This window comes from Rhipicephalus microplus, chromosome X (genome assembly GCF_043290135.1).
Source record: "Rhipicephalus microplus isolate Deutch F79 chromosome X, USDA_Rmic, whole genome shotgun sequence".
Taxonomy (NCBI): Eukaryota; Metazoa; Arthropoda; class Arachnida; order Ixodida; family Ixodidae; genus Rhipicephalus; species Rhipicephalus microplus.
The window spans coordinates 171,918,117-171,944,956 of record NC_134710.1 but is presented as its reverse complement, the minus strand read 5'-3'; the positions used below and the strand labels follow the sequence as shown (position 1 = coordinate 171,944,956).

Below are 26,840 nucleotides of genomic sequence, written 5' to 3'. Positions count from 1 at the left end.
ACGACAGAAGATACCCTTTTGACGTCTGTGCGCAGGCCTCGAATATTTGTGCAACTGGCTATTTCTGGGATCAGAAAAAAAAAAAAACAGAGGCGTCATTGCAAACCTTCAATCAACCAAACTGGATCTCGGCAACGTGCTCATACAAGTGGTTTCATGCAACTACGCAGCTCTACAGCTGTATTTGTCGTCGTGGTTAAGTCGACCTAGATCAAGTTGAGGTCTTTCGAATTCCACGTCGATACAGGCGTAGAACTTACTGTACTATACGTGACGCACAAGGATGCATTTCACTTTTTAGGCGCAGCCTGAAGTCTTGGTCGTCTTTTGCCACATTGAGACAGCCCCGCCCCGCCGTGGTGGTCTAGTGGCTAAGGTACTCGGCTGCTGACCCGCAGGTCACGGGATCGAATCCCGGCTGTGGCACCTGCATTTTCGATGGGGGCGGAAATGCTGTAGGCCCGTGTGCTCGATTTGGGAGCACGTTAAAGAACCCCAGGTGGTCTAAATTTCCGGAGCCCTCCACTACGGCGTCTCTCATAATCATATGGTGGTTTTGGGACGTTAAACCCCACATATCAATCAATCAACATTGAGACAGCCCTAGACAGCCCTTGAATGTATGCGAGGTGCAACGCTCTGATAACCCGATGCAAAACCGGTGATTCTGGCTGACACCGCAAGGTTTATAAAAACTTTTGAAACCTTGCAACAATTGGGGATGCTTGAACGCACCGACAAAGTCACTCAATCTGCAAATGACAGCAGTCGGTCAGTTTTGATTTCACTTTCGTGAATCGACACATCAGCTGCAATTTGCTTGATGGGCTCGCGAATATATGATTACCCCAGATGGAATTAAACTTTATCATTATGTTTCATCTATGTTCACCTTTCTCTAACCTATATAATTGCGTCCACTACTCCATGGGTCATCCTGACGTGACGGTGAATTTTGTGTCGTTGGTGCATTGGTGTTGCGTTTATCGGCCGTCTTGCTTGCTTGAAATCTCGACAGGCAGATGCTTGTGTGACAAACGAGCTTCACGCTAATTATCTAAAATTTATTTCTTTTCTTAACTTTGATAACTTACGCAAGTGTGCAAGGGGATATGGGTAATGTGGACAGTCTCAGTGGTAATTTACAGGAACTTCTCCATTAAGACTGAAGTCCTACGAAAAAAAAAAGCCCCTGCAGAATGAAGGTTCCTTTATCTGCGTGCAAGGCTTCGTGAAAGCTGCGCGCGCCATCTTTCACCTTTTTTTAAGCACGTGTATATTTGCCAAGAATCAAATAATCAAAGAATTACCTTGAAGGTCTCAGGGCAGCTTGACATCTAGGAAAGGCGGTATGGAAAAGAGCTCCGAATTAATTTATGATATCTGACAATAATGAACACTCTCGTTATACAGCTATCACACTAGTGAAGCACTGTCGCTGCGGCAGGCAATTGAACGTGCGACCTCGATCGTGCTGAACAACAGAACGCTACAGCCACTGGATCCATTGGAGTCGCTATGAAAGCCGCATTATAACTTAGCCCTGGCTTGACGCAGTTGAGCGAATCTTGCTGTGATACATTTCATTTTACATGGCGGTGAATTGGTCGCAAAATAGAAATGGTTAATTAGCCTGTCCCCACCTTTATGAACGTTATTATTTAAACCGGTTACCTCGGTTGCAGCTAAGTCCGTGAGATGTGTCGGGAAAGGAGGCACCCAAGGAAACGCTTTCCTGGGCGTATGCTGAAACATAAGCTTGCGTTTCAAAGCTTTTGCTGGGCCTATGGATGTTGTTAGCGGCTCTACGTTATTGGTTTATTCTCTCGTCATGTGCAGTTCAGGAATTATGTTAAACAACATGCCATTAAAGTAATACAATGTGGTGAAAAAAAATAAAGCGACAAGTGACAATAGGTAGGCATAATGAATGAAGCAGCCAAGTTAAGTCATGCTTACTCCACTTGCATTTCAAGTATACATCATGCATCATTTGCGACTCCCAGAACATCTTTCACGTATTTTTATAGGATCGGCTTTTGGCAACCTTCACGGAACAGGTGACGCATTCCTTAGACGTGGTTTTGTAGTGCTACTAGCGAGCGAGTGCCATCCACAATCTTCCGAATGCAAGTTGCAACTGTCCTTAAGTTAATAGTCGAGATTTTGAACCTACTTGATAGTAAACACGACATCGGCAAAGTGTTCCCGAACTTTTCTTACATTACAACGTTTTTGGTTGGAATAACTCGTCCGAACTTTCAGTCTATGAAATGACAGACACTAGTAACTCATCACCTTTCGATATTACATAGCAGTCGTGGAATGGCTCATGCAATGACAATTAGTTTGTGACCATATGATAATTTGCCGTTTAAGACGTGCAGTCGCAGCACGCCTGATATAATCAAACGTTACTTACTGCTCTAGCCAAGTTTCTAGAGCTATAAGTTATAGTAAAGCCTGAATACTTACCTCACCCAGAAAGTAGCTGCCAATTTGCGCATCGAAAAAGAAAAACGAAGGTCAAGAGAATATACGAGAACACAGTAGAGTCGTGCAGTGTGAAGCTTTAAGCTTCCTTAACAACATCAAGTACTAGTTGCAACCACGCCGACAATTCAAATCGCAAGATATAATGTCAGGCACTCTTCCCATGCATATACCATACAAGAGGACATGCAGCAATGGTCACCTCTTTAGAACACTATGTGTTGCCATTCGCACATGCGGTTTTGTTACTGGACTGGACACGTATACTCACAAAACGCTGCGATTATTCGTACGAGAAAACCCCAGCCAATCCATACGCGGAACACATTACTAGGGAAAGGCAACCCGCCGAAGGCAAAGAGCACTCACGAAGAAAATATCCCCAGATTCGGCCCCTGACAAACCGCAGCAAGCAAGCGACACGCATCGTGCAACAAAGGGAGAAAGGAAGAACGTTGCCGTTATGCTAAAGAACGAGCATGGAGGTAGTATAAGTTGCATGGCACACTGGACCGACAGGTTGTTGTAATCTCAGAATGTAGTTTTCGTATAGAACGATGCTACAGAGTATTCATTCACGCGCAGCGGCCACTTTTATACTTTTCGGTGTTCATTTAAAACGATTTTTACTGATTTAAGTTAGAGCAAAACCGATCAGTGATAGGCACGGCTGCATCATATGTAAACCCTATACGGGCCCCTAATCCTCTTGGACTCGTGTCGAAAAGTTCCTATGCTATAGAAATGTTTGCAACAAAAATGTTTAGGCAATCCTAATACTGGAGACATTAGAGAAGGCAGATGGAGTGGTAAAAAGGACTAATAAGAACTTTAGTGATTTGCTTCCTCGTTCTTCTCTTTTCAAGCATGCCTTAAAAATGTCAGGCAAGATGCAGTTTAAAATATTTTTGGTACAAAACATGACTGTTCAAAATCTCGAACGTTGCTCGGTAATGATCGCCGTCGATTTGCTCCTCGGTATACCTCACTCACGATTCGGGAAATAATGCTGGTATTAAACGGTGTCAAGGCGCGAAGGAAAGTGGCCGCGCACATGTAGCAGCGCTATACGAGAGCACCGAAAACACACGCGCAATAACGACAGAATGTAGAGGTTCAGAGAGTGAGTTCACTTCTGGGGATTCACTTTCGTTTCGAGCCTGTTGGACGCGGCCGCGAAGGACTGCTGCTGTTGAAAGCCCGGCACAAGCGGTGCTGCGCGCTGCAAGTCGTCCTCCGTGTGAGCCGGTGCGTCGAGACGGCCGATGTTGTCGTTGATGTAAAAGAAGTCGGGGGCATTCTGGCACGGCACTGACTCCTCGGGATGGGCGCACGTCAGGCTCAGCTGGTTGAACACGGTCTGGTTGCCGCAGAAGAAGCTGTACTGCTGCAGTTCGACCGAGCCGTCCTCCTTATAGATCTCGTTGCAGATGTGGAACAGCTGGCAGTTGTTGCTGACATCAGCGAAGTAGCCGCTCCTCTCGCACTGGAAGGTCGTCTGCACACCGCCGACCACGAACTCTACGCCATCGGGTAGCTCGTACGCCGCACGACGGGTCTGAACGCAAAGCCAGATAAGTGAAAAAAACTCAATTCACATTGCATTCGACACCATGTCAAATCGTGTCAAGAACGTAATAATTCCTGAACCTCACTCAGCATGCTGCTAGTTTCTTCATACAGAACTATCCGCTCCGAAAGCTCGAACACAGAACGGTCAATTTTACACGTCATGGCCTCCTTTAATAATAAATATTTAACAAATGACTGCATTAAAAATTGACAGATTGGCATCCGGTGCTTTGTGTATATATGGTTACTTAATATTCTCGTGAATGGTTCGGGACGACTCAACGACAAAGGCGCTTAGTGTACGAGCGCCAATAGAGCATTCTAAAAAAAAATACAAATCCCCTATGTTTCCTCATTTTTTTACGAAATACAAGTGCCCATGTCAAATTCTACCAAAAAGTTCGGTGATACAGGGGCACTTGGCATGCACTGAACAACTGAAGCTCAATGACGTACAACAATTTAAAGCACAGTGGAAGGCTAATGCTGTACCTTAGGTCAACCGCGGCCAGAATTAGCCTGCCCTTTCAAGTGTCTTCCAATAACACAAAGGCTGAAGAAACACAGGAGCATTTACATAGCGGACTTACCCTCGTCTGGACTTTTGCAGCTTGTGCTACAGCGATGCAAGCTTTTGTCAAAAAGAAAAAAAAGAAACACAAAGTTAGTCCACTTTAGGAAATACACATGCTTCAGGGTCTTTTAACAAAACAGATGCGTGCTGACCGAGAACGCTCCATGCCTCCCTATCAATCCATAGAACTTTTTTTCGACGCGAGCGAGATGGTCACTTGTCGCACGGGGAGAAAAGTGACTCCATCGGGTGACGGATTACACACCGCAGGGAAATCAGCGTGAAAGTCGACGCTATGTGATAGGCAATAAGATGTGTAGCCAGCAATCTATTTTTTTATGCCGGTTTCCCTTAAATACTCCGCCAATAACTGCTTCTTGACCACCATTAAAGCAGACTGCGTCGCTTTTGTTCGACTCTTCCATTTATCTATGTCCAACAGTACGATGATCACACATGTCACTTACAGAATCAGTGAACTTCCAGCCAATATAACAAACCAATACGTGGTGGTACAATGGCCGAATCGCATTATGCGGCAGCGGTGCAGGCTTTCTTGTTAGCGTTGAACTTTTTGCTTTCGAGAAATTAGAATGAGGAAAGAAAAGACGAAGTATGTATGCCACATTGTTAAACAACATATTGTGTAATGATAAACATTGAGTAGAGGCCCATCATCTTATTCAAAACCTGATGACCACGTATCCAAGAACTCCATTTAAATGACATCAGGCTTGCTACCTCGACAGCGCCGTATAGGATAACAACTATACTTGTTTTGCCCAACTTTTATTTGTTTCTTTCATTGTGGTAACGTTTTTTGCAGCCTTATTTCGTTCAAAGGAGCTAAGCTAGCACGTTGTTCGAACTTCAATACCGAAAGCGCGAAAATTCGAAACAGGGGAGGCAGACCGCCGTTTCCAGATTTCTCGCCTCGTCTTTGTGCTCTGTTTGCAGCATGGAATCAGGGCCAGAGGTTCAGCCAAATGAACCATTTTCTGGTAAGTGGTGGCATAAACGGAAGCGACGTAAAAGCAAACGCAAAAAAAAAACCCAAATCACTGTTCAACATTGACAGAAAAGTATCTTTTTGCTATGATTATTACCTAATTTCATTTCTCAGCCCAGATTGGTTCAGAATGCACTACTTAAAAGCGAGATAAAATATGCACTAACCGAGGACTATGTAGATCTTCATCGCAACAAAGTCGAGGGAATCTCCAGGGAAACAAAATTTGGGGCAGCTGAAAAGAAAAAGAAAAAGAAAAATGATGTGTATCTACAGAAAACCACCACACTAATAAAAAAAATTTCATACAAGCAACCATACTGAAATGAAAGCATGGAGGTGCTATTCCAAAGTGTTTGTTTGCTAGCTTGTTTATAAAGTGCTTCAGTCACTCTTAAACACACTTCACGGCTTCAGCGGCAAGCTAAAATCACCACACACTCAGTCCTTGCAATACTGGATATTATATGTCCAGCACTTTCAAGTCTTCAGTAGCCTCAATGACTCGACTATGTGCAGTGGAACGTAAAACAACTGAGATCCTGCGTCCAGTACAATGGATCGCATCAGTGTTGTTTAAGCTCAGGTGAACCTTTTCTATACTTGCTTCTTCATATTTTCTTCTCCCTTAATCCCTTTCGTTCAGCAAACCGGACGTGCGTCTGGTTGACCTTCCTGCCTTTTCTTCCTCCTCCTCCTTCTCCTCCTAATTGTTTGTTTGTTTACTTACAATCACTATCTTTCTTTTTTTGTTTGCGAGTAAGAACTAGAAAACTTGTTAGATGGTAGTGTGCTTCACTTGGTCTGTGCTTTCGATCTGCAGCCTACACCTCTGAGAATAAAAGCCGAGAGGAAAACAAGGCCAAATGTCAGATATAATGCTCTTAATTACTACAATAATTATATTATAGCCTGCGTATATTAGTACATGCTAGCCGAAGCTATCGGCCGGGTCAGCCACTCAGAGAAGAGAATGTACTACGTCGGTTATGAAGACATTTAGCCCACTTTGACGGTTACCGCAGTTGAGGCCAAGCCTTAACTGGTTGTGTTTAGTTTCGGGGGCACAGAACATTTATTTTTATTTCATGCAGTAGTGATTATTGAGGCCTCATTACAACGAAGTGAGTCAACGGTATGAACGAACGACTCTTTCCCAATGCTGTTGATTTTCGGGCTTCCTGAGCAGCCAGAGCTGCGTTTCGCCTTCGTTACTACCGGGCCTGTCTGGTCGTGAACCAAGGATGATAAGAAAAGAATACGTCACAAAATGTTCTCACTTCCTCTAGTGCAAAGAAAAAAAAAACTGACACGAGATAGGAATGGAATGTATTACCGACGCAGTGGCTCTTAACTTGAGTGGTATCGTCCTGGGCCGAATTCACGCCGGAGATCTCAATTGGCTTTAACGTTTTGGGACAAATGACAAGACCAACACGAAACGAAGCCAGGATTTGCACCCCACACTGCCAAACGTTCTTGGTATCCAAGTTGAATTAGTAGGCCTACAATGGGTTAGTTTGCTCAGGGCGATATATACATAACGTCACTTACACTGTTTAAACCAGTATTTCTATAATTATTGTCAGTTCAGTGTCTATTATGGACTTCCTTCCATACCAAACAAACCTGCATACCCAAAGATGCTGCGTTGCATGTCGCAGTGAAGTTTATTGAGTTAATTTTCTTGAGACCTTGGAGGAATGAGGTTTACTGCGTAGCAATTAAGAAAACAATATTAGGCTTGCTCTGTACATTTATCCGTATTTATATTCTCTCGTTTCGTTCCACAGCGGCATGCATCCTCGTGTCATAATCCAGGCAACATTTGGTTTGTGTAGAGCACGAGATAACGTGTTGAAAGCTCTACACTGCGACAGAAGTCAGAAGCCCACAACAGGGCTTGCGCAGCGCTGCAATTATTCATAAGCGCAGCTGCCATACAATCGCAATATTGAATACGGTGCTATTGAAGGCCGATGCCAAAGACCACTTGCACAAGATACGCTTCACGGACTCGGCCCCAGTTGCGAGCCCCAGCCACTTCGTGTGGTACTCAAGGATTTGTGTGGCCTGTCATATTTTATTTTGACATGCAACGAACTGACACGCTAGTGGGTCTTACAGGGCACTTGGTTAGTGCAAACTCGACAGAGAACACAAGAAGTAAGGCACGATCAAGACACACACGTACCACCACCATAGACCAAGAACATTGTTGTTTTAAATGCGAAGCATTTATTAGGGAACTTCGGCGACTTTGAGCGTATCTATTTATATATCTAGTCGATTACGTTTGCGTGCTCTCCAGGTCATTCCCGTATCTTGGCGGGAACCAAAATTAGCATGGGAGAGTAAAATGGACCCATGGGCGGGTATGTGCCACTGGTATGCGGGTATGTGCCACAGGTGAATGACACTCAGTATCTATAGGAACGACGAGAACACACATGGGCAGTTTTAACGCGCGAGTATTAAGAAATACCCGACATCAGTGGCGTCGACCCGGTGAATGCAAAAATAAATGTGGGGGCCCCAGCTGGAATCGAACCAAAGCATTCTGCGTGGCAATGAAGCATTTTACCACAGAGCTACGCCGGGTCTCAGAACTACTTCTCAAATAGAAACTAATCTTCGTGAAACGTCAATAGTGGTTGCAGTGTTGCCTATATTTTATAAACATAACGTAAGTACTCGTTTTGATACAGCCGTCACGTCGGGTTAACGTCAATTGTGGTTAGTTGCCATGCGCTGAAGTTGATTTATATAGCAGTGTCAAGGCCAGCATTCTCGCGAGCATCAGCGCTTCATATCAGCTTCTGTGGTTGCTAATACACATGTTCCAGTTGGCATCGTTGCGCAAGTTCAAACAACTGGTCATATGAACATCTGAAACTCTTCAAGATATGACTGTGCGTGCAATATTGGTACATATATTTCGCGTCATTTTATGACGTGTTGCTCGAAAAAAGTTGCAACACGGTCACTTTCCCTCTGCATGCTTCGCATAACGTCAGTCCCCAGGTACATGGGATCTGCCGAAAAATGCGAAGGCGACTTGAACGTATCTATCTATCTATCTATCTATCTATCTATCTATCTATCTATCTATCTATCTATCTATCTATCTATCTATCTATCTATCTATCTATCTATCTATCTATCTATCTATCTATCTATCTATCTATCTATCTATCAATCTATCAATCTATCTATCTATCTATCTATCTATCTATCTATCTATCTATCTATCTATCTATCTATCTATCTATCTATCTATCTATCTATCTATCTATCTATCTATCTATCTATCTATCTATCTATCTATCTATCTATCTATCTATCTATCTATCTATCTATCTATCTATTATGACCTACGACTTCTAGGTCTCCTGGTAGTTTCGATGATGGTATCTATACTAAAATTGGTATAACATAACATGACTGTATGATGAGCATAAGTTACTAGTCAAACATGAAATTCATGGCATGAATCTCATGAATGTCATGATTTACATTTCGTAATATTGCTGCTTTTGTGGTGGTTTCGTTCACATGTAATATTGCAAAACTTGTGCGGTATGACATAACTGCATGGCAAACGTAAGTGACTGAACGCGGGGAAATCATAACATCCATGTCATGTAGTTCATGACTACACGCCACGCTCATGATGCGCTCACGGTCGTTTCGCTAGCTTCATATATACCGAATTTGGTATTACGGGACGCGAATGGACGACGATAGTAAATGACATGCCCAGACATGATAATCATATGCTTGTCATGTAAAACATGACTACATACTATGCTCATAGCGCGCTCGTGGCGATTTCACTGGCCGCCCCGCCGCGGTGGTCTAGTGGCTAAGGTACTCGGCTGCTGACCCGCAGGTTGCGGGATCGAATCCCGGCTGTGGCGGCTGCATTTCCGATGGAGGCGGAAATGTGGTAGGCCCGTGTGCTCAGTTTTGGTGCATGTTAAAGAACCCCAGGCGGTCGAAATTTCCGGAGCCCTCCACTACGGCGTCTCTGATAATCAAATGGTGGTTTAGGAACGTTCAACCCCACATATCAATCAATCAATTTCGCTGTTTCACATACACCAAATTCGGTATTACGTGACGTGAATGGACGATGAACACAAATGCTAGGCGCAAACTTGATAATCGTGGCATGCAAGTCATGCAAGGCATAATTTACGTACGCTCACAACGTTGTGCTGATTATAAAGTGACATATCAACCTTCCTCATTAGGGCTTCGCATATAATCGATTTCCACTGTATGTGAGATCTGCCAATTTTTTTTTCATACCCATGCTTTATTTTACATGACAAACGCAACAGTGAACAAGGATCACGTGGTGCTAGCTTTATACACGCTTGAAGGAGTCACCTAAAAAACAGCATCACAACGACTGATAACCGCACAGAACTCGATTGTCAGCATTTTCGCAAGAAACTTAACTGTTACGTTGAGAAAGGTGCCGACAGCTTGCTAACGCATTTATCACTGAGAGCATCGATATGCTCAGCTTAACACAGAGGTGCTTGATTTCTTCCTTATAACAATCCAAAATGATAGTCCTGCGAAAACATGGTTGACAGCCACACGACTCAGTGTGGAAGGGGATGAAGGTGGCAGCTTCTTAGTGTTCTTGCCGAGCTCTCTTAGTCGCGCATTTACACACTTTCTAGTCTGTCCGATGCAGTATTTCTCACAAGAGCAGCATGCGATAGATTACGAATGTCATGCATTCTATGAACGCGTTCTCGTGCTTGATTCCAAGCTGTTTTAGATTCGAAACATGTCTTGCTCTGACTAATGATTTGATTGATTGATTGATTGATATGTGGGGTTTAACGTCCCAAAACCACCATATGATTATGAGAGACGCCGTAGTGGAGGGCTCCGGAAATTTCGACCACCTGGGGTTCTTTAACGTGCGCCCAAATCTGAGCACACGGGCCTACAACATTTCCGCCTCCATCGGAAATGCAGCCGCCGCAGCCGAGATTTGAACCCGCGACCTGCGGGTCAGCAGCCGAGTACCTTAGCCACTAGACCACCAAGGCGGGGCGCTCTGACTAATGTGTCGTGGCGTCGGCAGCGTTCGCCCTCACACTACTCATGCTCAGCTGTCCTCTTCCTCCTCTCCAACAGTTGCACGTTACTCTCTTCACTTATCTCCTATCACCTTATTGCGCTTCCTCCACCCCATCTTTCCCCTAGGCATCCCTACAGCATAAGCGACCCCATTGCGCATGCGCGCCCCCTCCCCCTCTCTCTCCGCTTCTACGCTCCCCCTACGTCGTCTCGCAACGCCGACGCAGGCAGCATTTGCTAGCGAATTTCTTGATTGAAAAAAAAAAAAAACCGACTGCTCGCGCTGCAAAACCGTTCACTGGCCACCCCGTATTGAAAGCCAAAGTAAAGCGTGGTGGCGCTGCGTCTCTGGAGAGGCAGCGCCACCTCTCGTAGAAAAGTAGAAATCGGGGATGCATATCGCGCGTTTTCCCTTCCCGCCAACGCGCTGCCGCTCGGTCACGAGCTCGTGCAGAGAGCGCGCGGTGCGTTAGAGTCTCCGCACAATGTACCACCTGCAGTGCGGCTTCATAAAAATCTCTGTGCTGGACACGCATTTCTTAGAAGCGAATATAACAAAAGGAGTAAAGCTCGTTAGTCAAGTTTATTATGTGGAGCAGACGATGGAAGACGAGGATGCCCGAGTCACTGCGAAATGCATTTATCAGGTCTTTCACAAAGCCCCGCCGTGGTGGTCTAGTGTCTAAGGTACTCGGCTGCTGACCCACAGGTTGCGGGATCGAATCCCTGCTGCGGCGGCTGCATTTTCGATGGAGGAGGAAATGTTGTAGGCCCGTGTGCTCAGATTTGCGTGCACGTTAAAGAACCTCAAGTGGTCTAACCCCCATATTCTAGAACGCCCCTTCACTCAACGCTCCACCTTCGTTGGAGAAAGCCGATGGGATCGCCATCTATAGGCAGGGCAAGTCACTGCATATCAGTGATATTTTGCTGCCATTCTTGAGTAGCGCAGCGTCATTTTCAGCCGAGCAGCGCAGGGATCAACCCTGTCAAGTGAAGGGTGAAAGTCGAGTCGAGGAGCGTTTGTGAATACGGGGGTAAATTTCCGGAACCCTCCACCACGGCGTCTCTCATAATCATATGGTGGTTTTGGGCCGTTAAACCCCACATATCAGGTCCTTCACAATATCGTGTACGACGTATGCCTTGAGGTAAGTCTCATTCTTTCGACATGAAGCTGCGTACTCTATTGATGATTGTTTGATTGATTGATATGTGTGGTTTAACGTCTCAAAAGCACTATATGATTATGAGAGACGCCGTAGTGGAGGGCTCCGAAAATTTTGACCACCTGGAGTTTTTTAGCGTGCACCAAAATCTGAGCTCACGGGCATACATAATTTCGACTTCTATTAAAAATGCAGCCGCTGCTTCCGGGATTAGATCCCGCGACCTGCGGGTCAGCAGCCGAGTACCTTAGACACTAGACCACTGCGGCTGGGCTCTATCGATGTGCTGCGTTGGCGTTTAATAAAATCATATCATTGCTGTTTTGATGTGGTATCGAGCAGTATAGCAGCCATGTATTGTCATGTGCAAATATTTGCGGCGTGCAAAAAATAAATAAAAACTAAAGATATATGGTCATTGCATTAAAATGTCCGAGAAGTTTTAGACATGTCCTCCATACCATGGGAGCATGACCCGTTGATTTCGCCGAGAAGCAGCAAGCCGAGCTTTAACCACAGCGAGTCAAGTTGAAGTGCTCGCCTCGTTTTTTTCCGGCTCTCCTGTCATGCAACTTCGCACAGCGAGTGTCTCGTTCTAGCACGCAAAGCTGACGGCACGGCGCCGACGTTCCCTGTACAGACTGCTGAACGTGTCCCGCGCGTGCCACACGCACTCCCCGTTTCGACGACACACACACTGACTCGCCTGCGCCCTCTCCCGCGCCTATCCTCAACGTCTGTGGAACTCGCCACCAGAGCCAGGCGCGGCGTTGTCGTCCTTCCACAAACTTCAGCTTTGATTCCCCTTATATAGACACGCTTATTATTCAACTTCGAAAGCTCTGTCAGTTCTATTTTGTGAAATACAACAGACAAAATAGAACTGGCAGAGCTTTCGAAGTTGATTGGTAGGCCTAATGTATCCGATGTAAGAAGGTATAATACAGAGAAAATTGAACGTGCTCTAAAGAATGGAGTAAGCGTCGAAGCAGTGACAGGCTTCGACTTGGGACAGGCAAAAATACTTAGGACAAAATACTTGGCAAAAATACTTGGGACAGGCAAAAACCAAATGTCTCCATTAAGGTACAAGGAAGGCAAAGTAACTACTAATATGGATAGGATAGTCAAAATAGCGGAGGAGTTTTACAGAGATCTGTACAGTAGCCGAGACAACCACGACCATAACGTAAGAACTAGCAGTAACCCAGATGACATTCCACCAGTAATAACAGAAGAATTCATAAAAGCCTAGGGGGGAATTCAGAGAGGCCAAACTGCGGGTGAAGGTCGGGTAACTTAAGATCTGCTGAAAGACGTAGCACAGATTGTGTTGGAAAAACTAACCACCCTGTTTGCGAAGTGTCTCCTGACGGGGAGCGTACCGGAATCTTGGAAGAATGCTATCATAATCGTAATACATAAGAAAGCAGATCACAAAGACTTGAAGAATTACAAGCTAATGATCTTGCTCTCCGTCGTATATAAGTTATTTACAAAGGTAACTGCTAACAGGATTAAAACATTAGAATTCAATCAACTAAAGGATCAAGCAGGATTTCGAACAAAAATCGACCACACTGATACTATCAATCAGGTAATAGAGAAATGCTCAGAATACAGCCAACCACTATACATTGCCTTCATGGTTACGAGAAGGCATGTGATTCAGTAGAAATATCAGTAGTCACGCAGACGCAACGGAATCAGGGCGTCGACAATGCATTTATTAAGATCCTGAAAAAAAACCTACAGAGGACCAACTTCTATTGTAGTGCTCCATAAAAAGGGACAAAATACCAATCAAGAAGGGTGTAAAACAAGAGGATACAATCTCCCCAATGCTATCTACTGCGTGCTTACCGGAGGCTTTCAGCGGCCTAGAATGGGAAGGTTTAGGTTAGAGTACTTTAGTAATTTGTGGTTCGCGGATGACATTGCATTGCTGAGTAACCCAGCGGATGAATTTCAATTCATGATTACTGAATTGGACAAGGAGAGCAGAAAGGTACGTTTTAAAATCTACAGAAAACAAAAGTAATGTACAACAACCTCAGAAGAGAGCAACGCTTCGAGATAGGTAATAGTGCACTTTGAATTTGGGAAAGACTATGTCCACTTAGGACAGGTAATAACCGCGAAGCCGATTTACGAGGTTGAAGTAACCAGAAAAACAGGAATAGAGAGGAGTACATTTGGCAACCTCTCTCAAATTACTACTGGTATATTGCCACTATCCCTAAGAGGAAGGTGTAGCACAGCTGCATCTTGCCCGTACTTACCTGCGGAGCGGAAACCTGGAGGCTTACAAAGGGGGTTCAGCTTAAATTTAGGATGACGTAGTGATCACTGGAAAGGGAAATGATAGGTGTAACCTTAAGAGACAAGAAGAGAGCAGAGTGGATCAGGGAACAAACCGGGGTGAAGGATATCATAGTTGAAATCAAGAAAAAGAAGTGGACCTGGGCCGGTCATGTAGCACGTAGGCAGGATAACCGCTGGTCATTAAGGATAACTGACTGGATTCCAAGAGAAGGCAAGCGAGTCAGGGGGAGACAGAAAGTTAGGTGGGCAGATGAGATTAGAAAGTTTGCGGGTATAAAGTGGCAGCAGCAAGCACAGGACTGAGTTGACTGGCGGGTCATGGGAGAGGCCTTCATCCAGCAGTGGACGTAGTCAGGCTGATGATGATGATGATGATGATGATGATAATGATGATGTAGGCACTGGATCTTGACCTCAAAGGTAGTGACGGTGGGATATTTCTCATGTGTGTAGTTGAACCATAAAACTTCGCAGTGTGCGCGTTAACGAAAAGGTGACTGGCCGCAATCGGCATGTTCTCTTAGGAAACACCGGTCCATCACTGTGTGCTTAGCGCCTCCCCAGGTTTCCCTCGTGCGCAACGCCACTATGAGCGCCAGCGTCAACGTTGCCACCGGTATAAACGTTACAACCCGCTGCTCCGCATTTACACATGCATGGTTCCCTTTATCGGTAGATGTCGTAGTTTTCTTTATGTTCTTAAGGGATTTGTTTTCAAGCAGAGGCTGCCAAACATATTGAAGCTCTGAAAATATCACTTCTACTTTTCGTCTGTAGTGACACTTCCTTGATATTGCCACGATATATCAGCCCCATTTCAATATAGCACCCTTCACCGTGCCGCACGGAGACCGTGGCAGCACGAGCACATGGCCAGACCCAGCTCGCATGCGTCACGCGCTCGGGCTTCTGGTGAAGAAAAACAAGAGCTGTTCTGAGAATTTTTTTGGTGTTCGACGGACTCGCAGTTTTCTCACACTTACTTTAACTTGTGGGCACAGGTTCGCCCTAATAAAAAGGTTTGTTTTATAAGCCTCTGTGCTTCAGTATTGCTACATTTCTGGTGGAGGTGCTGGGTGTAAATCGAAGGCCCACGTACACAACACAGCGTAGCTCCGATCATCAGTGAGTCGATCCTGTGCAGCTGACACCCGTTAGGGACAATATTATGAGACTGTTTATGGATATAGGGGATCATGGTTGTGTTTCTATAGTCTGAATTAGCGTGGTATTAAGGCTCGGATTCACTCGATTGTGCTCAGATGTTTTTAGGTGCTTTTGTGCTGCAGAGACCAACACATAATATATATAGCCGGCTTCTTTTAGGCGGGATGACTGCTGTAAAAAAACTGAACTGTGGCTCATCAAGTGGCTGCAAAACTTCTTTAGCAGGTCATTGAAGCGCATACTATAGTAATAGCTCTCTTGACCATAGTTTTTAGTGGTTTGAGTGAAAGGGAAAAAGTGCGTCGTTAGCTCCAGGTGCGTAACACCAGCATAACCGGTAGTCAGAGCAGGCTAGCATGAGGTCAGGAAATCTAGCAAGACCCGCCACGGTGGTCTATAGTGGCTTAGGCACTCGGCTGCTAACCCGTAGGTCGTGGGATCGAATCCCGGCAGCAGCGACCGCCTTTTCGATGGAGGCGGTCACCGCAGCCGGGTGCTCGAAATTTCCAGAGCCCTCCACTACGCCATCTCTCGTAATCATATTGCGGTTTTGGGACATTAAACTCCACCAATTATTACTATTATTAAAAAAATCAAGCGTGAGGTCAGTGCCTTAACGATCTACCAACAAGCCCACTTTGTCACCCTCGTATACTAGTCGAGCGGCTGTCACGCATGATAACGTCGCCAAAGCATCCTACAAAGCAACATCAAGGAGCAAAAATAATAGGTGTAATGGAAATGTGCACCGAATTGAGCACAATGTTAATGGAAGTTGTAGTCATGCAAACACGTTCACTGCCATTCTTTACTGAGTGATCGGGCATCAACATTAACGCTTCTAGGTAAAGACAGTCCCGCCACCACGGAATGCCGATTAAGATGAAGCCCGGTATAGCTTGGATAACTGGGAGCCCTTCAGCTCCCGGTTATTCTAAGCTAACGTGTATTACGAATACCGTGTTTCCTTCGTTGTGAGTTCTCAACTAATGTTGGTGGAGCCACTAAACAGTGCGCGAGGTTTGCGTGTTGCAGTTTTTCAAACGCTCCACGTGATTTCGACAATGTATTGCAGCCATTCGCAGTCCTGCTGTCTGCTTTATTTGTTCCAGGAAGAAGACGCGTCATCGGTGCCGCATTTACATATTCAAAACGGTAAACTGCAATAATAGATATGAGAACGCATGTAGAACGGACAAATGGACGAAATAGGCCGAAAGCGCGTAATCCAGAGGTTGGTTCGCCAGGTACAGCGAAGGCATAGGAAAAATATATATTTGCTTTTCCGTGCCGCCCCGGCTGACGCGGTTTTTGTTTTACGGCAAGTTCGTGGACAAAGAAGCATTCATGAAGCAGCGTCTCAGCAATGACGTCTCCTGCTATGTAAATGGTGAGAAGAACCTACAAAGCGATGTCGGCTGCAGCTGAAGTGGATCAAGGCACATTAGAATACGAGCTAGCTCTTCGTGGTGTGTTTTGCGTGGCGTTGCGTTATGAAAGGAGAAAACCAAACGGCGTATTTATATGCAAGTTGGTGTCTGAGTTTCTAATGAGAATGAGTGGTTATACCTGAAATCGTGGCAAACATTTCTCATCAACTAAAGTGACGACGTAATCAAAAACTTTTCCTACGAAATAAAATTTTGTGAATACGTCCATAGTTTGCGGCCACGCCCGAGTGGCACTGTGCACCGTAGTATCAGCTATAAGGCCTTCACTTTTCTCCTTAAATGTAGAGATATTGGACTAAAGGTTCATAATGTGTGCATTCCATAGTCAACTATCCTGCTGTGTGTGCCGAAGTACCAAGTATTAAGAGCACAGCGTCGATCTTGAAGGAATAAAAACGGAAAGAGCTGCATCAACGCCGCCTGAGCTCGGGACAGCCGGGAGTGCCGAAAATACTCGGGTTTTTTGTTAGTAAATAGTAAAAAAACGAAAAAAAAGAATCTGCTTGTTATAACGTGAAGAGGCAGCCAGTGCGAAAGCATTAGATACCTCTTGAACGACAATTAAATGTTCTGTAGCTCCTCTGCTGTTGCCACCTAATTGTTATTTTCTGCAAAGAGAAACTCTGAGATAAAAATGAAAGACTAAAATAACCCATCAGATTCATACTTTGTGCGAACCCCTCCTTATAATAACATAGATTTGTATTAGAAACGTGTGGTATAAAATAGTCTATACTGCTATAACCACCGAGAGATAAAAGTGTGGTAATGATTTAGGATGAAAGAAACGCACGAAAAGGGGTTTGTTTCTCGTTGTTTTTTTCCCTCTCTGTTACAGAAGCTCCAAACATCAATGACAGTGTAGTATGGCATTTCGAAGATATAACCTTTTTCGATAGAAGCAAGCATGTGACAACTATAGGAGTGACAGCTTTTACAGTTGAATGAAGGCTACGTGATCTGCCAGCAAAACAATGTCACAAATGTATAGTCGTGACTGAAAGCTTTTAGGCCCTTTACTGGTGGACAAGAACGTTCACGAGAAGATCGACATATCGCTCGGAATCTCAAGAAACCGAAAAGTATCATTATTCGCAGATTCTAGAGAGTTTGGGCAAGTAACTATGTTGGATTCAAAGACGCCACAACAGTGCAGTCCCACACACACGCGGTATACCTTCACAATTGTTTCAGACAGAAGCAGCATAACTCAGGCAAATCAAATAAAATGTGTGCCCCCGTACAAAAAGGATGTAGGTATAAATATCGATGCCAGAGAGCTGGCATCGACGACCACTGCTTACCTTTACACTTTGTCCTTACGGAGAAGTGATCGGCGGTCAATCCGTATCGGCGTCGTAGACGGTGCACTGTACAGCTCGAACACACGCGTCAGTAAATTGCTTCGCGCTGCTTTGCGAATCGAGTGAAGCAAACGGTCGCGAAGAATCACGATTCTAGGAGGCGAACTATCTCTTATAAGCATCCGCCGAGCCCATGCTTTATTTATTCACTCATTTCTCCTCGCGGGAAGCCTCCAGGCATCGGTAGTTGCGTCTCCTTTCCAGCGGAGATGCCCATTGGTGAACCGCGCCGAGAACAATTCGTCAAAATGCTCTCCATACGGACGAAAGGAAAAGTGGCGTCCATTCAAGACGCGCACGCCAAGCAGTGCCCGGGCGAGGGGTCATGGGCCAGCCGGAGCCTATTTGCGGGGCTCCTCCTCGGCGGCCAGGTGTACCGGCAGGCATGTTGGCTGGTTGGGACGCGACTTCCCTGACCTCCCCCGTATCTCTTCCTGACGTCCTTCCGTCAGTGGTGGCTATGCAGCAAGGAAAACGTCACGGCGGCGAGGAGGTGCTCGCGTCGGTCGGTGCAACCCTTGCCTCGATGACCGCTCGCTGCCCCGCGGAGGTGCTCTGGTCGTTTTCGCGGTTTCGCTGCTGGTCAACGCGCGCAACGACTGCAGTGAGCGCGGGCTCGGGCCAGAGAGCTTCCAAGGGCTGGCTGGCTTGTTTCCTCGCCCGATTTTTTTTGTCATTTTTCCTGCTGGCCAGTTTGTTTTTCTCGAAATCGCACGTTCTCGACTCGTCCCAAGGAGACAGCTCTGACGTGCCTCGACCCCTGTAGACCTGACGCCCCCTTTCCTCGATCGTATTCTCGGCGGCGCTCTCACCCGCCCTCCGTGCGTGCACGCCGGAGACGGGCTCGCACGCGTTTATCGGCGCTGGCGTCTCACTCTTTGTGGTTGCTTCGAGGCTCTAGAAATAGCCTACGGGGATCGACAAACGCAAGAAACTACTTTCCAAAAACTGCCCCGGTCATTCTTGCTTTCTCAAAGGGAAGATGGGTGAGCCTACTGCTGCTCGGATTGCCAGACAACCGGTTCGGTAAAATACAGCCACGGCTCCCGTCACAAATTCTAAAGTTCAACTCTGCCCTCACCGTGACTTCACTTGTCACTGTCTCGTTCTTCATGGTACTGCTCCCGCGCAGAACGCTGATACACGTGCCGCAACACGCTGGAGGCACATTGACTGCTGAAACTGGTCAATAAAATCGTGGAGGTTCACTACACTATAACCTTGACATTAAGCCTGCCAACGATTGAACACCTTCGACTGCGAGCATGTAGTGAAGCGGAATTCAGTCGTACTGTCATGCTTTGCATATGGCTGTATGCGAAAGAAGCTTGAAAGTCCACGCCAGGCGGAAGTTCCGCTGTCTATATAAGCTCATCACGTTCGAGCGCCGGGGAAATGCCGCGCTGTGAAGAACACGCTCAGCTTGTTCACGATGAGCATTCGCCCCATTCTAGTAAATGACGCTTTCGCCGCGTTCCGCAGCTCCTTCGAGTTTTATTTTTAATTGGTCTTCCCGAGAAACAGAGAGAAAGCTTTCCGCAGCCTTAAGATAGATATTGGTTTATATACCGTGATAACTGAGGCATAAATAAACATATAAAAGCTTCTGCAAATTTAAAACGCCATGGATAGCTTAATGTATCGTCCGTTTCTGATAACGTCATGAATAATCTTAGTTAGGCCGTGTTTATGGTTGTAAGAACTTCGACTGCGTTTATGATTATGATGAGCCTTGGATGTTATGCCAGAATTACCCCGTAAAGCGAGACCTTCGAGTAGGGAAACTAATTTAGTCTAGTTCGTTTGTGCTTTAATGCAAAAGAACCGTGTTCCTTTTGGAAATAACTTGAAAAAGTCTGCATTTTTACCACAAGTTCTATCGCGCCAACCTTGAAATCCGGACCACCCCCAAATATTATTACGATTGCATATGCCTTGAGAACTAACCAGCTATGCAGTTGGTATCATAATAACTTACAAAATGGGAATTAGCAAACTCAAGCCTATTACATATTAGTTACCACAATTTTAACTTACGTGGATGGCCAGCGCAAATGACAGCGCTTTTGAGCAATTTTTATACCCCGCTGCGGTGGTCTAGTGGCTAAGGTAGTCGGCTGCTGACCCGCAGGTCGCAAGATCGAATCCCGGCTGTGGCGGCTGCATTTCCGATTGAGACGGAAATGTTGTAGGCCCGTTTGCCCAGACTTGGATGCATGTTAAAGAACCCCAGGTGGTCGAAATTCCCAAAGCCCTCCACTATGGCGTCTCTCATAATCATATGGTGGTTTTGGGACGTTAAAACCCACATATCAATCAATCTATCAATGAAAAAATTTTACATTTTTCCTGGGACACCAAATGTTTAGGATTTTCAAAGTGTTACCTGACACATCTAATATTGAAACATACGTGCATACAGAGGGGTGTAGAGCAGCCCCCCTCCCCCCAACTTTCCAAACAAACTACACTCCCTGCCTTACACCATGACACCTTTCTACTCCAGTGTCACTGAGTATACCTAGGGCAGCATCATGAAACATTTTCTTTTTTCAGTGATTATTTGCATTCGTCGGCTACCATCGATAACGTTATGTTCGACATCCAGATGTTGTCAAGCGAAATGACGAAGAAAGAAATAAATATTTGTGTAACAATGTGGGCATGAATGCAGTGCCACAGCGAATGTTACGGCCTATAAGCGTTCCACCAACGACGCCTCATGTTAAAGGACTTGGCGAGCAAACATGGAGGTACACATGAACGACTGAAAAGGCGTGCAACAGTTGAAGAGAAAGAAGGCAGGAAAATTAATCAGCGCATGCTCATACGGAAGGTGTCACCAATCAAACCGGCACGCGTGGGAGTGTACGAGAGAGATGGCTGTTCCCGCGCACGCCATATTGTGTCATAAATGAGCCTGTACCAATAGCTATTCGTGTAATCGGGTGCGTTTTCACTTCGTCCACATCGAAATAAGCTGCTCGGCAACCACAGCAGGTAACAGGGGCATAAAGTGGTAGAGGAAAATCTGATTCTTTCGACACTGAATAATTCGGAAAATCAAATTATTCGGACGTGTATCTGGTCCCGGTCAGCGTATGCATTGTTTAGTGGCATCGAACCCTCGTAATTTCCATGAAGTTTGGCCCGTTAACTCGGACGATCCTCGGAGGACGCCGAGCACGAAGCGCCGCTTATATGCGGTGCAAAAGAAAGAAAACGGCGTTCGCGCACAAGTGAACGAAGTGACATGCCGTAAGTAATTATGGTTTTACTACACATGCGGATCCGACACTCATAATCTCTTTTTTTAACTTGATTGAACGCTCGCACATATCACAAAACGCAAATATAGCGGAAGCTGTTGAAGATGGAGAGCTTTCAGCCATGATCGGTATGCCGACTTGTATACGAGCTGCGGTCGATGGCCGTTTTGCCACATTGTAATGAATGAACTATCACTGGCCAGCCATTTTAACGGCAATACAAGTATCGTCACGTGCACATTGTGTTGGTGGTGGTACGCAACGAGGGAGGTGTGTAGTTCAGTCTGGCATCGTGATCGCATCAAAAGCGAAGTCGCAGGATGACGAAAATTGCGGCTTTTACACTTCTCTCTTGCAGTGAGTGGGTTTACGAGTTCTTCAAAAAAAAAAAAGAATGTGCATTAAAGTAAAATACATTTGTTTACTGTTTTTGTTGACTTTCTAAAATTCGGCATTTGGTTAATTCGAACAGTGCCATGAAATCTCAATAATTAATCTTTTACTGCATTTTGTATAAATTAATTGGGTTAGTACTTTTTATTTAAAAAAAAACTCAATGAAATATACAGAATTAAATGTTCCCGGCAACTCCTCTGCTCAGACTGCACACTTTCACTTCACTTTCATGGCAGTGACGGGTGATGTCTCGAGAAATTAGGTGAGTCTGCGTGATAGTAAAGGTCAATACCTCGTTTACAATGCCTGCAAGCGTTTCGTACTCAGCATTCTTAAAATTGGAAAAAAAAATATACTGTCGAAAACACAGCAAATATAACATAATGAGCGCACTTGTTGGTTAACAGAATATGTAACTCATTTTTTTTAATTGGAGCTTCTTGCACAACCACGAGTTAGCAGATTATATATACAAGCCCCATCTATATAGGAAGAGGTCTCCCTATGTAATATTTATTGAATTACGCCTCGAAGATGTGACTGGAAGGATAGCACACCTCTATTAGCATGGAAATAAACGTCGTCACCACCAGTGCCGTGGAACCGGCAGAACTTGATTCATTCATTCGCTGCAGAGCGCTGAAAACTCCATAGCATCAATTGTCACACTATTTTGGCCTCTTCTTGGTCAATTCGTGGGTTTCTATGTTCTCTCTCTCTTTGTTTTTTCTCTTTTTTTAGCTGAATCTGGCAACGCCTCATCAGCTGTCTGTGGCATTTCCCATTTGTGCGACGCATGGATTCACGCTTCACGAAGCTGTTAGCCGAAATGGTCTCCGCGCCCATGGGCATCATCAGCCGTGCAAGTGCATCGTGTGTTTGTCACGCATTCGCCGGGCTCGTTATATCGAGGGTACCGCCTCCCACTGTCTGTCTCGAAGTATCACCGGCACGAATGCCTTAAATGAGCCTTTTGTTTGGATGCATTTAAACGGAACGCTTTGCAGACCGCTGAGGGGGTAAACAACCCGCCCGATGATGATCCCACTGTAATGCCACACAGCACGCGAGCAGCGGCTGCTCATGAGGCTCGATGGCCTCTCGCGTCATACCACTGAGAAATCCCGCTTATAACTAACCTGAGCGAAACGCGAAGTGCGCTCGCTATATGGTGAAGTTTGTGTTACATAAGTAAAACATGAAGAAGAAAGTAATAGTGTCCACGGAATGAAGACACTTGTGGGAGAAAAAAAAACAGAATAAAATAAGCACGGCTTTTTTAAATGCCTAATTCAATTGGCACACTAAATATAACTATGCGCAATTTAGTGTCCCGCCAATCATCATGGGTTCCAAAAGGCATGGCCTCCGCATAAATTTAGACAATCAGGGACTATCCGGCGGGTCTCCAAAACAAGGCACACTATAGCGTTGTTACATCGCGAACCTATCAGAATGCGACTGCGATTCGAACCGTCCACCTCAGATGCAGATCGCTCTCGCTGCTGTGCCACTGCGACGAGATAGAGCACTCGTAAACGCTCCCGTTTTCTCGATAATTTGGAAGCTGGCTCCCTACTGGCGTTCCGGTACTACTGCGAAACTCGCTGCAGAACTCCAGTGCATTCTCGGATTATTCTGTAGACTCGCGGGTGACAATTTCAACACGTACGGATATCTGGGCTGCATGATGATGACACACTAGGCATGAAATGTATACTAAGCCTGGAAATTTTGCGGGGATGCATGATGGAAATAGTAAACCTATCATACTGGTTGTATATAACGTAGGTAACGAAGGTATGCCTACAAAGAGAAATAAATTTTGTTTACCTATTTTTAGCTTTTATTGATTCACGAACAGTAACGTTCTTTGCGAGCAGATATCGTATCTATCAAACATGACATGGGCTCCCGAAAAAAAAAATGGCTGTCTCGCTCTCGAAATTTGTGATAAGTTTCGCAGCTTTCATTTTTTTTTCGCTCGTGCTGACGCATTGACCAATACACATTTCCTGATGGATATGCGGGGTTTAACGTCCCAAAACCACCACATGAATATCAGAGACGCCGAAGTGGAGGGCTCCGGAAATTTCGACCACCTGGGGTTTTTCAACGCGAATGCACCCAAATATGAGAACACGGGCCTACAGCATTTTCGCCTTCATTGATGCAGCCACCGCAGCCGTGATTTGATCCCGCGACCTGCGGGTCAGCAGCCAAGTGCCTTAGCCACTAGACTGCCTCGGCGGGGCGCGTATACATTTCCTTACGCGAAAAACTTGATGGAAAAAGAATTGGGATGAACACGCGAAAGTGAGAATACGTGTTGTCCTGTCCCAAGCTTTTTTTTTTCATTAGGTTTTTCCCGCTATAGCACCCAAACATGTTTCAGTAAATGCATCGGTAGCTATACTCGTGATGCCATTGTCACTTTCGTTAACAGCGCGTGGGCACACGCTGAGCGCACGCACGACTCACGCTCCGGTGGCGATGGCACCGCGCACACTCGGAGCGCCGAGACACGGCCGGAACAAGGCACATCAGCAACATTTCGATAGGTTCCTCCATTTACCGGCAAAGTGCGCCAGGGAGCTGGTTTTATGTGGGACGCAGGCCCTCTCCAGGTCCGCGGCGGCGATAAATAAAGACCGCCGATGGCGCGTAAAGGTCGCGACTCGGAGGTGCGCTCATCAAGTCTTGAGTGCGGCCGGCGTGATTGCCCGTTTCCTGGTAGTGGGCGACCGCGCTGCCAGGAAATCGTACGCTACCGGTCGATGCCGGCTGGCCGTGTAACGCGCATGAACGCCGATCCCGACAACCAGGCCACTCACTCGCGAGCCTGGCCTCCCTTCCGAACGGCGCGATCTCAGATGGCTATATTTCCAATAGATGCTATCGTGATTAAAGCAAAAATGAAACAGAGGAAGAGAGAGAAAAAAAAACGCACGAAAGCATTCACTGACAGCGGCACGTGTCTCTTTTTATACGTGAGCTCGGACTTTGGGAAGAACTGTGAGGTGTTTAGAGACCGCCCTGAAGACCGTTTAGTGGCGCATGATTGACTCTCCTCGCTTCCGGGGGAAGTTCACCGACCTCTAGTAAAGGCCGTTATTTCTAAGCGTCGTACATCGCCAATAGCTATGTGGTGAGCCGAGACGTGCGCCCGGCTGTTAATTCACATTACGTGTTCGTGCGCCAGTGTAATTTATATTAGGGTGGTTATTTTAAAGAACATTCATTGTCGACGCTATCGGACGCCAGCTATACGAATTGGGGGCCGTTTTCACGTATCATGACGTCTGTCAACCCCTCATCTAGATGCACCCTTTCAATTTTCACTAAGTGCACTAGTTCTTCACGAAAAAAAAAAGGTTGGGGGGGAGATTTCGTATGTAAAACCCCAAAATACAATTTTTTAACACTTGCCACGACATTTTACCTATTACGGCACGCAGAGTGAAAGGTCTTCATGTATGTATCTCTTCATGTACTCCACCGGGGACAATGATGTACTCCAGTACTTCATTTGGAAGTTTTTTTCAAGTGCTTTTAGATTTTATTTTTATCCAGATTCTTTTCTCGTGATTCATGGTCTCCTGTTATTACGAGCTCTCCCAGATGAATGCATCTGTATAGTGCTTCCACATATACGTCGACAGCAAATAATTAACTCTTGTTCTGTTAACCATGCTATTCAGCATTACCCTAAATTTTCGCGTTGCAATTAATCAGCAAATGCTTAAGGTTCGCCCACTCAAATTATTATTATTATTATTATTATTATTATTATTGTTGTTGTTGTTGTTGTTGTTGTTGCAGATAATTTCCAGTGCGCCTAAAATAACTGTAATCTTTTTTTATAAACTGCAGTTTGTTTTTGTTGCCCACAGCAAAACTAACTGCCCACAAATGGGAACGCGGGCTGCGTTAAAGCCAGTTATCCCATGGCTAAGTTAAGAAATTTCAATGATCAATTTTCTTCATATATCTAAACAAATGCGTACACTACATAAATAACAGTACCAAACCCCCAAGAAATCAATATAAGCTAGAAATAAATGCACAAAAATAAATCAAACTGAACCGAACCGCTAGCAGCGGCCCGTCCATTAGCTTTAATTCGTCTTCTTGCAGATTATTGAAATATACCACCATTCCCTTGTTCATTTCCAGTATAGTCGCGTGGAAACATTTGTTTGCAGTCGCACAATAAGAAATATAAGACTCTTCCCTGCTTACATTTTTTTAGATCTCTAGATTTTTCCTCTCTTTTGCTAATTATGGTAAGAGCTTAAGGTCCTAATAAGTTACGAGAACATTACTAACGTTCTCACATTTCGCACTTTAATGACGCAATGCCTAAATAGATACTAGTTTTCTAACCGAATCAGACACTGTTTTGTAACGACGGTCACTTAGAGAGATTGAACATGTCTGAGTAAACCTTCAACTTTGATGAAGGTACAAAGACTAGTCCGTTACACAGCGTCCGTTGATTAGAAGTAGAACTTCGGTCAATGTAAGCTTTAGACTCGGCAAAAACTATGACAGCGTGTTAGAAAGGCTGCAATGCATAACTTCGAGATGATCTAGGTCCCGCATTTGAATAAAAAAAAAAGAGAGAGAGAGAGAGAGAGAGAGAGAGAGAGAGAGAAACGTTTTCCAACTGTGCAGTTGGATTAAAGACGTTGAAAATAAAAGCGACAAACCTTTTCACTGTTTTTGTTCCACCTATTTACCGCGCTGTGGTAGGATGGTAAGAGACGTACACCAAAACGCAGACATAGCGAAAACATATAGGTTTATCTAGATCTGATCGTGTTTGCAGAGTAACTCGCTCTGTACGCACTCATTGTTAGCAATCCCACCTCTCTAATGAGTGCTGTGTTTATAGTTTTGGACATTTCACTCACAATAGAGTTGAAAAGCTTTCTTTTATTAT

At 45.2% G+C, this 26,840-nt stretch overlaps 1 protein-coding gene across 1 annotated transcript; it reads right to left on the bottom strand.

Moving 5' to 3' along the window:
• Window positions 1–477: 477 nt before the first annotated feature.
• Window positions 478–19,008, bottom strand: LOC119176943 (uncharacterized). Its single transcript, XM_075878208.1, has 4 exons — window positions 18,171–19,008; window positions 5,816–5,883; window positions 4,656–4,696; window positions 478–4,051 (listed from the first exon to the last, which is right to left on the bottom strand). Exons 2-4 carry the CDS (start codon window positions 5,835–5,837, stop codon window positions 3,623–3,625), a joined length of 492 nt encoding a protein of 163 aa, XP_075734323.1. The 5' UTR covers window positions 5,838–5,883; window positions 18,171–19,008; the 3' UTR covers window positions 478–3,622.
• Between the last annotated feature and the right edge of the window lie 7,832 nt (window positions 19,009–26,840).

Bases quoted from the DNA above. Each gene is read 5' to 3' on its own strand.
- LOC119176943 (XM_075878208.1), bottom strand. From the start codon at position 5,837: ATGAAGATCTACATAGTCCTCG. The intron at 4,697-5,815 runs GTTAGTGCATAT...TTTTGACAAAAG, and splicing joins GAAGATCTACATAGTCCTCG to CTTGCATCGCTGTAGCACAA. The intron at 4,052-4,655 runs GTAAGTCCGCTA...CTTTGCGTTCAG, and splicing joins CTGCAAAAGTCCAGACGAGG to ACCCGTCGTGCGGCGTACGA.